The 16331-nt window shown below is 28.8% G+C and overlaps 1 protein-coding gene across 1 annotated transcript in view; it reads left to right on the top strand.

Annotated features, from left to right (window-relative positions):
- The window catches only part of LOC145268420 (enolase-phosphatase E1-like), a 112002-nt gene that overhangs the window by 84981 nt on the left and 10690 nt on the right, over positions 1-16331 (top strand). The window contains exon 5 of the mRNA XM_080123979.1: positions 1534-1657. Within this exon, the coding sequence (XP_079980105.1) occupies positions 1534-1657 (124 nt within the window). The remainder of the gene's footprint in view (positions 1-1533; positions 1658-16331) is intronic.

Raw genomic sequence — 16331 nt, 5'->3', positions numbered from 1 at the left:
GGCATGGTTAAAGAATAATAAGGTGAAAGTTCTAGAATGGCCTTCCCAGTCTCCAGACCGAAATCCGATTGAGCACTTATGGCATGATTTAAAAATTGCGGTACATAAAAGAAAACCATCTAATTTGATTGAATTAAAACAGTACTGTCAAGAAGAGTGGCTTAAAATTCCAGTGGACAGATGTAGAAGTCTCGTTAGATGTTATAGGAAACGTTTACTTGCAGTAATCAAGGTCAAAGGAGCTTCAACTAGGTATTAATGAAAAGGGGTCGAATACTTTTGCAACATCCATATTTTTATTTTTGTAAATAAATTTATTTATATTATCAAGCACTAATTACTTTTTATTATTTTTTGTTGAAAACTATACAGTTTATTCGAACTTAGTCGTTAAAGAAGGTTTTAAAGATTATTGAAGTATCCATTCAAAGAAATAAGACAATTTTAGTAGGGCTCGAATACTTTTGCGCACAACTGTATATATATATATATATATATATATATATATATATATATATATATATATATATATATATATAAGAACAAATAGTTAATAAAATATGTTAAAACACACTTTGAAAAAGTGTTAAAAACATATTTAATTTTAAAAAGGAAACACTAAATAAGTAGATAGTCCTTAATCCGCAGAGTTTCGAAAAAATACTTTCCTTCTCATCAGAGGGTAGGATTTAGCAAAATGCGGGATCGGATTTTGCTTGCAAAAGTATTTGATGAAACTACAAGTAAGTCATAGATCTTACTTGATAACAAAAAATGAAGCAGAGGAAATAGGGTGAATAAAAAGGTGATTTCATGTGAATGGATAGTCTGCTGAAGGAATATATATATATATATATATATATATATATATATATATATATATATATATATATATATATATAATGTATATAATATACATAGGTACGATCATAATAAAAATGGAATTTTTGACTCCCATAACAAATAATAACAGTAAAAACTTGTAAAATAAAATTGATTCATTGTATTTTTTGCAGCATTCTCAAGAAAGATTCTAAAAAAAATCTCTTATTTTTTTTATTTTTTATTTTAAAAACCCAGAAAGGGGAAAATTGGAACCGCATGTTATTTGTACATATTTTAACATAAACAATGCAAACAATACGATTTTTTAAATTTTCTAAAAAAATCAAATAATTTCGTTATTTATTTATTTTTTTTTTTTACAGACTTATTTAAAAAAAAAAAATGGCGTGGCGGGGTGGGGGCTATATATAAACTGAAATAAAATAATATACAAAAATAATTCTCATATTTTACACCCCACCGGCCCAATTCAATCTTATCAGAATGTGTTTTGTCACTGCTTCCGGCAGCAGCCGGAAGTTAGGAAGTTTGTTAGCTGACTATAACCCGAAACATTATGAAGAAAATAGCAAGCAAGATGAGAATATTACTTTGAATTATACAGCCTGAATGTAGTTATCAAAACGCACATATAAATATAATTTATTCAATAATTTCTCTTTTATTTCTTTGTCATCACTGTTACAGTTGTTTTCGGGACACTTTGACACAGTCACTGGCAGCAAATGTGAAGTTGAGAGTTACAAAAAAATAACAAAGGAAATAGGAGTAAAAGCTGAAGAGATTATCTTCCTTACAGACATTCCAAAAGGTATGTAAACTAATCATTCAAATCACCTTTCTCAATCCTGTACATAAAGTCTGTTTTGTTTTTGGTTTTTGTTTTGTTTTGTTTTGTTTGTTTGTTTGTTGTTGTTGCTGCTGCTGCTGTTGTTGTTGTTGTTACATGTCTGTCATCAATAACTTTTTATCTACAAAATAGATAATTTAGGTCGAGGTTTGAATAGAGTTTTATGTCTAGTCTTTTATTATCTTTATCTCTGGTGTCTTGTCCCCACCCCCTATCTTTTCCTCTTTATTCCTGTATTTCAGCACAGACCATAATCCACACCTCTATTTACATACAACATTTTTTTCTTTATTTCTATTTTCCACAGCATTTGACGGAACCTCCTGATTATTAATTCCCTATGACTATGAACACCTGATGTTTTCATTGCAAACTTTGCTTTCGTATAAGCTGTGTCACCTGAAGAGGTTTCTAGTTGTTAGTTACTAGCTGACTGAAAAATGTACATGAATGTGTAGCGACATATTACTGCTTATGTAAAAACAAATACAAAGTATATTCTGCCCTATTTTGGTATTGAGCACTTTTGTATTTACCTCGTTAAACCTTATTGGTTACTTTGCCCCTGAATAAATATATATATATTTATATATATATATATGTATGTATATATATATATATATATATATATATATTTATATATATATATATGTATGTATATATATATATATATATATATATATATATATATATATATATATATATATATATATATACTAACAGTTCAACCCGGCTTTGCTAACTTTGACCCCAATTTTGACCCCTTAACATTTATTATTTTGGTCTCAAATCAAAATACAAAGTTTTACCCATGTCTAAGTTACCTACATCTAGCCTTCAGACCCGAAATTGGCAGAGGAATTTGGTAGAACCTGCAAAGGTCAACTCTTTCAACTTTGACCTTCTGGCAGCCAAATTTTCGCCCCAAAACTGATTAAAATGCTTGCCTCATGTCTAAATACCCGTTATGTATAAATTTCAAATGTTTATACCAAAAATTGGCTGAGTAGTTTGCTAGACAATGCAAAGGCCAAATATTTTGAACCCAAACCGATTAAAAAGCTTGCCCTATCTCTGAATACACTTTATATAAAATATCAAATGATTAGACCAGAAATTGGCTGAGTAATTTGGTAGAGACCACAGAAGTAAAATTTTTTAAAACTTTAACCTCAATTTTGACCCCATAAAATTCATTTTTAGGGCTCAAACCAAATTAAAAAGTTTGATCCATGTCCAAGTAACCTACATTTAAAATTTCAAGTGTTTAGACCCAAAATTGGTGAAGAAGTTTGGTAGAGTTTTCAAAGGTAAAATTTCTGGCTGAAAAATTATTAAAAAGATTTTCCCAAATCTCAATATTCCTTATGTCAAATCTCGAGTCTCTAGCCCAAAAATTGACAGTTATTTGGTAAAGGAAATGTGTACACACACACACACACACACACACACACACACACACACACACACACACACACATTTTCACTTTTATAGATATATGGATATATATATAGTCTAGAAAATTTCTTTAAAATATTTAAAACTATAAAAAAAATTTTTTTCCTTTATGAGGACATTATTTTGTCAGTAAGTCAATCTCCCATATCGCTAAATAGTTTTACTTACATGAACAAACAATAGTACCAATGTTCTTAAAGGGATCATCAGTTGTTTACCGTGAAACAATGTTTTGGGGGATTTAAAAACATGAAATTATATATATATATATAAACAGCGAAACAGTACTGCATGAGGATGACTATAATGCTCCTCATCTTAAGTTGAGCATATTGAGAAATGATACACGAATTACCATTAGCGTATAAAGCAATGCTCTTTGTGTAAACAAATCGAGTTTAGGTATTTCGGACATTGTAAAAACATCGTTAATTCACAACTCGCACAGCAGCCACCGATAATGATTAGGAGTCTTGACTGTCATACATGTGGTCAGGTTTCAATCCTGGCTTGAGGTAGTTGCCTGTCTAGCTGCACTGATGAACTGTGAAACAACGGAGCAGTACTGTATGTGGATGACTATATATATATATATATATATATATATATATATATATATATATATATATATATAAATATTATTGATATAGACAAATTTCCATGGTTGCAACACCGGACATGCTAATGTTTTGGACAAGTGGTCGATCAAGACCACAAGTCCTCGTCAGGCGACTTAATAAAGTTTGTCTTCTACTGACGGAGTCCGGTTCTTAAATGAAAGATGAGAGAATAATTTGTTTAAAAATAAAACATGTTGATATTTAGGGAAGAGCGGGGGGGGTGGGGGTATGTAACATTTAAAATTCCAGACATTGAAAGCGAAGGCTGAAGAAGGTGAAAGAAAGGAAGAGAAGGAAAAAAAGGATGGGGGGGGGGGATAAGATCCAATGTAATGGAGATTGTGAGTAGAAAGGAAAAGGGTTAAAGACAGGGAGAGTGAATGTAAATGAACTACATATAAAACGGGAAGAGAGGGTGTCAAAACAGGGAATTTTTTCTGAAAACGATTAAACAGAAAAGACTTGTTAATAAGAGAGGGGGGGATATAGGGGGACATACTTTATGAGTATATTTTAAAGACATGATCTAATGCAGTATATACTCATACATAGACATATATATATATATATATATATATATATATATATATATATATATATATATATATATATATAATATATCTTCTTTTTAAGATCAAGGGAGGTGGTGTTTGATCAACACTGCTGTGGTGCCATGATTTAATATACTGTTTTGTTTTTAAATCCCCAAAGCAGTGTTTCATGATAAACAACTGATGATCCCTTAAATTACCATTGGTACTATAGTGAATTCGAGAGAGCAAGTTGATGCAGTGATTGCAGGTTATTAAATGACTTACTGACTAAATAGTTTTCTAACGAATGATAAAAAATAAAAATTAAATAAGTTTTTTTTGAAATAGTTTTAAAGGTTAAAAACCTTCCATATTTGCATGAAATTGTGTATGTGTGTGTGTCTGTGTGTGTACATTTCCCTACCAAATTACTCTATCAATTTTCAGTCTACAGACTCGAGATTTGACATAATGGGTATTGTGATTTGGGAAAATCTTTTTAATCGGTTTTTGGCCAGAAATTTTGTTGTCAAGGGGTCAAAGTTCCACGTTTTACCTTTGAAAACTCTACCAAACTCCTCTGCCAATTTTGGGTCTAAATACTTGAAGTTTTAGATGTAGGTTCCTTAGACATGGATCAAACTTTTTAATTTGATTTGAGCCCAAAACAATAAATGTTATGGGGTCAAAATTGAGGTCAAAGTTTAAAAAAATTTGCCCTCTCAGCCAATTTTTGGTCTAAACATTTGAAATTTTACATAAAGTGTATTCAGACATAGGACAAGATTTTTAATTGGTTTTTGGCCTATAATTTGGCTAATAAGGGGTCAAAGTTACAAAGATTTGACCATTGTGATCTCTAGCAAACTATTCAGCAAATTTTGGGTCAAAACATTTGAATTTTACATAACTGGTATTCAGACATGCAGCAAACTTTTTAATCAGTTTTTAATCAAAAATTTGGCTGCCAAGAGGTCAAAGTTGAAAGAGTTGACCTTTGCAGACTCTACCAAACTCCCCTGTTAATTTTTGGTCTAAACACTTGAAATTTTAGGTGTAAGTTACCTGAACATCTCAAACTTTTTAATATATATTAGCAAAGCTGGGCTAAACTGCTAATGTGTATGTATGTATGTATATATATATATATATATATATATATATATATATATATATATATATATATATATAGTCTCAGAGGGTATTTAAGAATAATGAAGGATTCTTTAAATGTAGACTTATCATTCTTATCAGGAAGCTCAACATATGAACAAATTATAGAGGAGATAAAATAGATATGTATGAATTTATTTGTCAGATCAATAAGAAAGAAACATAATTTGGAAGAGAGGCTATACCTGAGAGGGGAATGTATTCCTTATTGAACATATTGAGGTATGTCAGGTAAAGGGATGTGTGTGTAACTATTGGCTTTAGCAAATATCACGCCATATGTAGTTTTTAGTAGGATTTGTTTTTGTCTTTTCATTGATTTGCAGTTAATTCTTTTGAGGAGTTTGTGTGTAATCATTGGTTTTTGTGTGCTTGGGAAAAGTTTACAATAAGAACATCTGTTGAAGCCCATTTTTTGCTGTATATATCCATCCTTAGTACCCCCCTCCTTAATGGAAATTAAATATATCAAAAATTTTCTTTCATTGAAGACTAGCAGGCCATCAGGTATTGCCCAGTCATAAAATACGCTTAAATATAGTATTTTAATTTATGCAGATTTCATATTTATTATTATAGAACCAATTCTCTATTGTATCTATATTGTACCTAATAAATAATAATGATTTTATTCCCCTATTTTTATTCTCCTATATTTAATAACTTTGTATCTCTTATAACTTTTATTACCTACTAGTGGGGGGGGGTACTCGGTGTTGCCTGGGTGTTTGGAGGTGTGTGTGTTTTGGGAGGGAGGGGTAAATCAAATCAAAATGGAAACTAAAGAATAAGCGAAGTAATAACCCTGTTTAAATATTATTAAATTAAAAATAAAACGACGTAAAAAAAACGGAAAAACAAAAACAAAAAAAAAAACAGTGAACGTGATGGAAAAAAACCCTGTTCCAATATCAAAACTTTAAAAATTGAAAAAAAAAAATCTTACATCACCATTCGAACATGCAACCTTAAGATAATGTTGCCGCTCCTTAACCCACTGAGGTAAGAGTGCGTCAGCGAAATTGGGTTGTTTTTTTTTTTATTTAAACTAATTCAAGAAAGACTGTTTTTTTGAGCATGTGTATATGGCTATCTTGTCATGAAGGAACGATATTTTACTACCCCTCCCTGTAGAAAAGTGTCCCGTTGAGGGTGAAGGAATTAATGTTTTTAGCCAATTTTTCAATATTTTTCGCCCGAAGATTCGAGCTAAAATGATACCAATCTCGTGAAAATCCGTCGCCTGTGTCGAAAGTGTTTGCGACACACACACACGCACACACAGACACACACACACGCACACACACACACACACACACACGCACACACACATACACACACACACACACATTTTGTCTTTTATATATATTGATTGAAGATTATCACACTATAATCCTTATATTTTTATATCTTTTCATCCCATACTTCTTTGTGTTTTATCCCCTTATTTGTTTATTCGCTATCTTATTCAACTAAAATCTTCCTATATTGTATCCTTTATAATTCATCCCCTAACATTTATTATCTTAATATTATTCCTAATAATTTATATATCTTTTAAGTACTGTCATAATTGCAGATACCCTTTCTAAAATATACAGTCATAGCAAAAACCTCATATTTCATGTAAACCCTTTCCATAGCTATACCCTTTTAATACATATGATTGAACAAGCATCTTCCTTCAATTAATGTACCCTATATTCTCCCCCGAGAGTCTAATCACACATTTTTTTCACACTATGACAGATACACCATATACCTACCTGCATCATATAATAAAAACTATACTACTCCTATATCATAGAGATCAATTTAGCTCCCCCAAACAGCCTCAATATTTTATTTCACACCTAATGTAACTATCGCTAGCCCTCGTATCCCTATTATATTACCTAACATCTTCTCTTTTCTGATGAGAAGCATTAAGCTTCGAAATACCATGGTATAAAGAGTTCTCACTTACCCTACACCCCAATTGATGTATACGCTTATTGAATAAATGAATAAATCTATATATATTACTATATAGTCTTATATTATTATTTTCTTTCTTTATTGATTCACATATATATATATATATATGTATATAAAGCTGAATGTGTGTGTGTGTGTGTGTGTGTGTGTGTGTGTCTCTCTCTCTCTGGTCACGAATAGGCTCCTATATGGTTGACTACTTTAAAAAACTGATTACATATAATCATAGAAGATGTATCGAGACACAGGAATGGGTATGTTTGATCTGGCAGAACGGTGGTTCATTAAAATTGTGGGGTCTGCGTACGTGCCTGGTCCACAAAGTATGGAAATAAAAAATTAAAAAAAAAATTTTTACAAGTGTTTTTGATATAGATGTACATAATTTTGATATAGATGTACATAATAATACTTTGATAAGTATGTTTTAACTTAAATAGGGATAATATAATAAAATTGTGGGGTCTGTGTTCGCGCATGGCCTCCATAGAATGGAAATAGGCACAAACTTTAATAAAGACTTTTCATATCTATCTGCGTAGGTATACTTTAATAATTATGTTTCAGTTTGAAGAAATATGGTATAATAAAATTATTGGGTGTTCGTTCGTGCCTGACTTCCATAGAATGGAAATATGTCACAAAGTTTAACAAGGTTTTTTAATATAGATCCACAGAATATTGTGATAAGTGTTTCAGTGTGAACAGGTATGGTATAATAAATTATGGGGTTTATCTATTTTATTTTTACTTTCATCATATTTTGCTTTGGTTTTTGATACCCCCAAATTCGAAGCTATCTCTTTACAACCCTTCCTTTTCATAACCTATCATACTTTCATAAATCAGAGTCCATTTTCTGTAGGCTGTTTTTGAACCCAGTCAACGACGGGTACTTTTGCTAGTATATATATATATATATATATATGTATATATATATATATATATATATATATATATATATATATATATATATATACTTCTTTATTTCCAGCTGAAATCTTCTATAATTATTAAAATGTAATAATTGTATTTAAAAAAAACTATTTCTCTGACTTCAGCAATAATGACCATTTTCTGTAGGCTGTTTTTGAACCCAGTCAACGACGGGTACTTTTGCTAGTGTATATATATATATATATATATATATATATATATATACATATATATATATATATACATATATATATATATATACATATATATATATATATACATATATATATATATACATATATATATATATATACATATATATATATATATACATATATATATATATATACATATATATATATATACATATATATATATACATATATATATATATATATACATATATATATATATACATATATATATATATACATATATATATATATACATATATATATATATATATATATATACATATATATATACATATATATATATATATATATATATATATATATATATATATACATATATATATATATACATATATATATATACATATATATATATACATATATATATATATATACATATATATATATATATACATATACATATATATATATATACATATATATATATATACATATATTATATATATACATATATATATATATACATATATATATATATATATATATATATATGAAATTTAAAATGGAAGCGGAGAGACTTAGAGGCTTGACGTTTCGCCCGTCTTATGCAAGCTTTCTCAATGACCAGAGGGTTGAATGTTTAGGGCTATATATACTAATAGGGGAGAGTTTTCATATAAATTAAGCAGTTATATGCATAGATATAGTTTATGATGTTTGTAAGACAAAAAAAAATGATATAAAAGAAATTAATAATGGAGTATTTAGGTTTATCCCGGATCTAAATTGTTTTCATTGATAATGATTTTTGACAGATAGGGAGAAATATAGACGAAACCTTTCCTTTGCTTCATAGTATTAGTAGATTTGCAAATGAGAGCAGATTCAATTAAACGACGTGTTGATTTATTGTGCATGTGTTTTTTAGGAGAGTCACATTATCAAAGTTAAAATGTTGATCATTTCCATAATGTGACAGAAAAAAGCATTAAATGTATTATTATTTTTCATATTTCTTTTGTGTTCATATAACCTCTTATTAAGATCACGTTGTGTTTCTCCTATGTATACATTGCCGCAATCTCACCACCACCATTTTAAATTTCATATTTGCAGATTTTATACCTTTTAATAATCATATATATATATATATGTATGTATATACAGTAAGTTATGGAAATGAAACGCGGAATATTCTGTGTAGCTTAATTGCCATATATATTTTCATAACTTACTACCTAACTCTACCGATTTATTGAAGTAAATAGGAAAATTTATGCATAAAATTATATCTTTGTATATTAATTTATGTGATTAAATATAATAATTATATATATATATATATATATATATATATATATATATATATATATATATATAATTATTTTTACGTTGTTGTTCCTTCTTGTGAAACTGATTTTTAATTTAATTATAATTTGATTTTTAAATTTTTAATTATCAATCACATTACTTAATATTGAATTAGCTCTAGGATATTTACCTATCGAGCTTATTATATATCTAAATTACAATGAGCACTTTTTCTTTCCTGTATTTTAATAAAACTAGTAATTTCACTGTTACATTAAAATACACTCAGCTCTTTAGACTATTGTTCTAATCTCCTTTAAATTATATATATCTCCTTTATAGTATATATATATATATACTTTTAATTTGATATAAGTATTAATATGTCGCTACACATTCATGAGCATGTTTTGATCAGCCAATTACAAGTAACTAGAGACCTCTTCAAGCGATATCGATTATGCTTGTGTATCAGTTTGTCTGTATATACGCCTCTCCCTTCCACCTTTTTTCAGAAACTGTATGAATTTTTATGTTATATATATATATATATATATATATATATATATATAGAATAAATGATAAAAAACGATATTCCAAAATTCATGATGTGGACCATCTTATAATGATTCATGAATTTTAGGATATAGTTTTTTGTCATTTATTCTCTATATTGCTCTGTAATTACATTGAGCTTCTTAAATAAGGATTGGTATGTATTATAAAAAATATATTTCTACAGAAATATATATATATATATATATTAAATTTTAGTCATTCAATAAATTAAAAAATTTATGACGTGAAATAGTTAAATTTCAAATCAAAAGATTTTTATTATTCTATGTAAGACAAAGAATACATTTGAAATATTATAACTCTTTATCCTTTTGGATTTCGATGTCTATCATCTCTTCAGAGGAGAAAATATTAGCAAATAATTATAACGGTTTACCCTATTAATATTTTCTCCTCTGAAGAGATGGTAGACATCGAAATCCAATAGGATAAAGAGTTATAATATTTCAAATGTATTCTTTGTCTTATATAGAATAATAAAAATCTTTTGATCTGAAATTTAACCATTTCACGTCATAAATTTTTTAATTTATTGAATGACTAAAATTTGATTTATTTGCTCTATCTTGTATATCGAGCAATTTGTATTTAGATGGGATAGTACTTATAGAATATAACCACCAATAATATTTTGTAAGACCTATAATTACAGGTTTCCATATCAGTTGATTGTTAGATAATTTTATTCTGAAGTGTATATATATATATATATATATATATATATATATATATATAATCTCAACCAAATAAAAAGCTCAATACACCGAAAATAGGAAATAGAGCTTGTCATAAAAGAACACAATTTAAACCTGTAAATTATGACTTCCAAGTATTTATTGTTCAGCAAGATACTTAAAAAAGAAATGTGTGTGTGTGTGTGTGTGTGTGTGTGTGTGTGTGTGTGTGTGCACAAGCGAGAATAGCATATACAAAGGCCTCTTTTTAAATGAATAAAAAGTGTTTTTTTTTTTTTTTTAATTTCTAATCAGTAAATTAGTGATAATATTATCAATGCACTTAAAATTGACAATGTTATCAATAATCGTTTGAATTTAATTCATTCTTTGTTTTCATTTGAATATTAAGTTTCATGGGTTTAATCTTCTTGACCGATAAATTCTTGTAACCTTTAGAATCAGGTAATCGTCTATTGAACTCATTTCAATTGAACACTTTAAAGCATCAACTATTGGTATACTCCCTAAATATTTAAACAATACAATACTTCTTTAGATCATGGTATACAAAACAAAAACGCCAACTTCTCAGAAACTCGTTAACGTTGAATTTTAATTAGGAAAAAACTTTTTTGTATTCTGTGTTTAACAATAAATCTCTGGTAAATTTTTAATTTTCATAATTTACAATATATATATATATATATATATATATATATATATATATATATATATATATATATATATATAAAGCTGAACGTGTGTGTGTGTGTGGTCACGAATAGGCTCCTATATGGTTGACTATTTTAAAAAACTTATTACATATCATCATAGAAGATGTATCGAGGGTCAGGAATGGGTATGTTTGATCTGGCAGAATGGTGGTTCATAAAAATTGTGGGGTCTGCGTTCGTGCCTGGCCCCCAAAGTATGGAAATAAAAAATAAAAAAATAAAAAAAAACGTTTACAAGGGTTTTTGATATAGATGTACATAAGAATACTTTGATAAGTATGTTTCAACTTAAATAGGGATGGTATAATAAAATTGTGGGGTCTGCATTCGCGCATGTACTCCATGGAAATATGGCACAAACTTTAACAAAGACTTTTCATATCTATTTCCGTAAGTATACTTTGATAATTATGTTTCAGTTTGAAGAAATATTGTATAATAAAATTATTGGGTGTTCATTCGCGGCTGACCTCCATAGAATGTAAATATGTCACAAAGTTTAACAAGGTTTTTTAAAAGGGATGAGGGTCCACAATAACACCTTAACTTTAATATTAATTCACGTTAGCTTTTATTCATTTTTTGAGTTGAATCATATTGTGTCAAATAAATTCATCTCATAAATTCACGTTCTTATTAAAGTGAAAGTCAAAATAAAAGTGGGAACTTTAGAGAATTCTCGACACAAATTTTGCATAACTCTGTTTTTTTTCCTTCTCCACTTGCACGTGGCACTCTTTCGAAAATAGATAAATAATAAAAAATAAGAACGTTACTTGTTATCATGTCAAAAGAAGGAAAAAATCCTGCTCACATGATTATGTGTCTTTTTAAAAACATTTACATAACCTTTTTATTTTTATATCTGTTTAAGTTTTTTTTGTCAGTGTACTAGAAAGAATTCAATTGATTACAACCCTTTCTGTGTGTTCTTTACATTACAATAGTACAACCCTGAATCCGACGGCGCAATACTACACCGTTCAATACTGTAAAACTGAAACGAAGCTGTTCTGCTTGAAAAGGGCGCCATTTTCTTCTTATTCATATTTATATCGATTCTTTGCTCTAAAAAACTAAAGTAATTACGTGTTTACTTTTTCAATATCCCATTTTGCTGTTTCGGATTATTTTACTAAAGTAAGTAAAGCTTCATTATTTTTCAAAACTGTTTTTGTTTCTTTGTTTTTCGATATTTCGTCGATATTATTTAGTAAGAGTGTTTAGCAGAAAAGCCAACAAACGACTACCCGAAAAAAATAAATATACAAGAAATAAATGTTGCCATAGTCAATAAAATTTCAGTTCATGTTTTTTTTGTTTTGAAATAGTTTTTAATGCTCTTTACTTGAAATAATTTCAGCGAACCGAAATTAAAACAAAATTTGAGGCGATAACTACTTAAATGAATTTTTATATAAACTACAACTGCCATAATCGAATATTCCTCAAGCACAAAATAACGGAAAACATTAAAATATGTTTATAAATATTCCTTCCGTTGATGGAACTCTCTTAAACTGTTAACACAGAATGCTCAGGTGCCCCTCCTTCAAATTGAAAACGGAGCTCTCCATTTCAAAGTCGCTGCCATTTTGATTTTTTTAAACCGGTTTGTGAATTAAAAAAAAACTTTTTTTTTTTTACAAACTACTTAAAAATACAAACCAATGAACCATAAAAGTAACTTTTATTGACTATGGTAACATTTATTTCTTGTATATTTATATTATTATATTTATAACATTTTCTCTTTGTAAGGAAACATCATTTTGTTGGTCACTCTTGGCTACGAATGGAAACAAAGTTGATATAAAAAATATATTTTCGCGAAAATTATCTTTACTTTCATCATATTTTGCTTAGGGTAAAATTTTTGAGTATCAAAACCTATCTCTTTACAACCCCTCCTTTTCATAACCTATCATACTTTCATCAATTACAGTCCATTTTCTGTAGGCTGTTTTTGAACCCAGTCAATGACGGGTACTTCTGCTAGTATGTATATTTATATATATATATATATATATATATATATATATGTTGTAAAACTTTGCGCTACGAAACAGATACTGTCAAGAATTGTATAAGTCAACTGAATTAAAGGAATTAATTATAAGATGATTAACATCATGAATTTTGGAATATAACTTTTTGTCATTTATTCTCTATATTGCTCTGTAATTACATTGAGCTTCTTAAATAAGAATTGGTATATAAGAAAATATATTTCTACAGAAATATATATATATATATATATATATGTAAGTCTGATGAATTCTCACGAGAATGAAACGCAGAATATTCTGTGTAGCTTAATTGCCATATATATTTTTATAAATTACCACCTAGCTCTACCTACGTATCGAGCACTGTTGAAGTAAATACTTTAAGTTTAAGCATAAAATTATACTTTCGTATATTAATTTATGTGATTAAACGAAGTAATCATATATATATATATATGGAGAGAGGGGGAGGAGAATAGAGAAAGAGAGACTAAATAAATTGGTCAATTTGCAATTTTTCTCCAATAGAACAATCACCTTTAAATTGACGACTTTTAAAGGTTTTTTTTTTGGGGGGGGGGGGGTTCTGAAACCGAATATCACATTAAAAAGTGGTGCAGACAAATAATTTTCTTGCGATTAAGGCATTAGATTTTCCAACGTAATATGTTATGATCTTCAGTGGTCGCCATGTTTTTTTTTTTTTAACTTCAAACGATAAAATGAACAATGTGTATGCATGTAAATTATTTTTTCTCCAACTTTAGTAAAACAAAATGGCGACTAATGAAAATTTTCTAGTCTATTATATAAGAAACTAATTGAGAGGGTTTTCTAACATTTCATCATCCTCTAACTATATTGGGGTGGGAAGTGGGAGGGGGGAATAAAAACAAAGAAATCAATATAATGTTATGAGCATAGTGAAAAAGGTACATGGTAGGGATTCTCATTCAATCCCACGACACAACATCGGGTCTTCTTGCTAGCTTGCTAATATTATTTTAATGTTAGCCTCTTTTCATTCTTTGCCTTATTTTTGACCCCCTCTCTTCTCATCGGCCTTCTTTTCCACCAATTCCCCTCCACCTTCTTGTTCCCCCTCTTCTTCTCCTCCTCCTTGTTTTTCTTTTTCTTGTTTATTACCTCTCTTTCTTCTCTTCTTCTTCTTCTTCTTCTTCTCCTCCACCTCCTCCTCTTCCTTCCCCATCTCGTCCTCCTTCTTTTTTACATTTCCCTGCTTCTTATTTTCTTTCTCCTCTTTATTATCACGTTCAAATTGTTTTTCTTTTCTTTTTTTTTCATTCTTTTTTTCTTCTTTTTTTTTTTACTTTTAAGAACAAAGAAAGTGTGATGGTGTTATGAGCATAATAAAAAAGAAAAAAAAAATACAATTCAATCCCTAGCAATCAGTCAGATCTTCCTGCTAGTTCTTCATAAAATCTTTATAAAGAATCTTTCATAGATTAATTAAGTGTTTAAAGTGAGAGGGATGAATCATTAAAAAAAAAGAAGTTATATTTAAACAGTAAACTCCTTAATGATTGAGTCACAAGGTTGATCGCCTACTTAATGAAACAAGATGTCAAATATGAATTCTCATCACACCAGAGTGAATGGCTTCCTTAGAGTGTAAAATATTAAATTAAAAAAAAAAAAAATGGAAACCGAAAAAAAAACCCCAAAAAAGCGGACACTGAAACTAAAATTGTATCATCCAACTCTAATATACCTACAAAGCGCGTTCCAAAAGTAATGGCTTCTATTTTTTTTTTTTTTTTTTTTTATCACGCCCAAATGGATCATAGGTGGGATTGCAGATCCTATTGTTATCATAACCGAACTGATGCATTCATGACCTGAAAGTTTCATCTCTCTGTTGCAGATATTGACAGTGTAAGATTTCAAGAAAGCACCCCTGTCATGGACGTGTGTCAGAAACAGAGATGTGTCATTGAATTCCTGGCAAAAAAAAAAAAAGTGCATTGAGAATGGTGGTGACTATGTACAAAAATAAATTCAATTCAGGAGCACAAAAGGTTGCATGATTAAATGTTACTACTCCCGTCTTCGTAGTTTTTTCAAAATTTTTCAAAGTTAAAAAGAAAATGTAGAAGGTTTTAATAACTTAAGAAGCAATTAAAAGATAAATAAAATTTATTTGATCACCAAATCAATAAAGAAAAACATGTGAAATATAAAGATACTTATTGATACTTATTTAGAGTATGGTATTTCAAAGCTCAATGTTTTTCATCAGGAGAGAAGAGCAAGATAGTATATATATATCTATATCTATTTCTATATATATATATATAAATGAAAGTGTCTGTGTATCTGTGTGTCTGTGTACATTTCCCTACGCAATAACTCTGTCAATTTTTAGTCGACAGACTCGAAATTTGATATACAGGTTACTGAGATTTGGGAAAATCGATGTGATCGGTTTTTGGCCAGAAATTTGGCGATTAAG

Source organism: Euprymna scolopes, chromosome 43, assembly GCF_053919585.1.
Source record: "Euprymna scolopes isolate OS-2025 chromosome 43, ASM5391958v1, whole genome shotgun sequence".
Lineage (NCBI taxonomy): Eukaryota > Metazoa > Mollusca > Cephalopoda > Sepiida > Sepiolidae > Euprymna > Euprymna scolopes.
The sequence above is the reverse complement of the archived record's forward strand: the minus strand, read 5'-3'. Positions and strand labels throughout refer to the sequence as shown.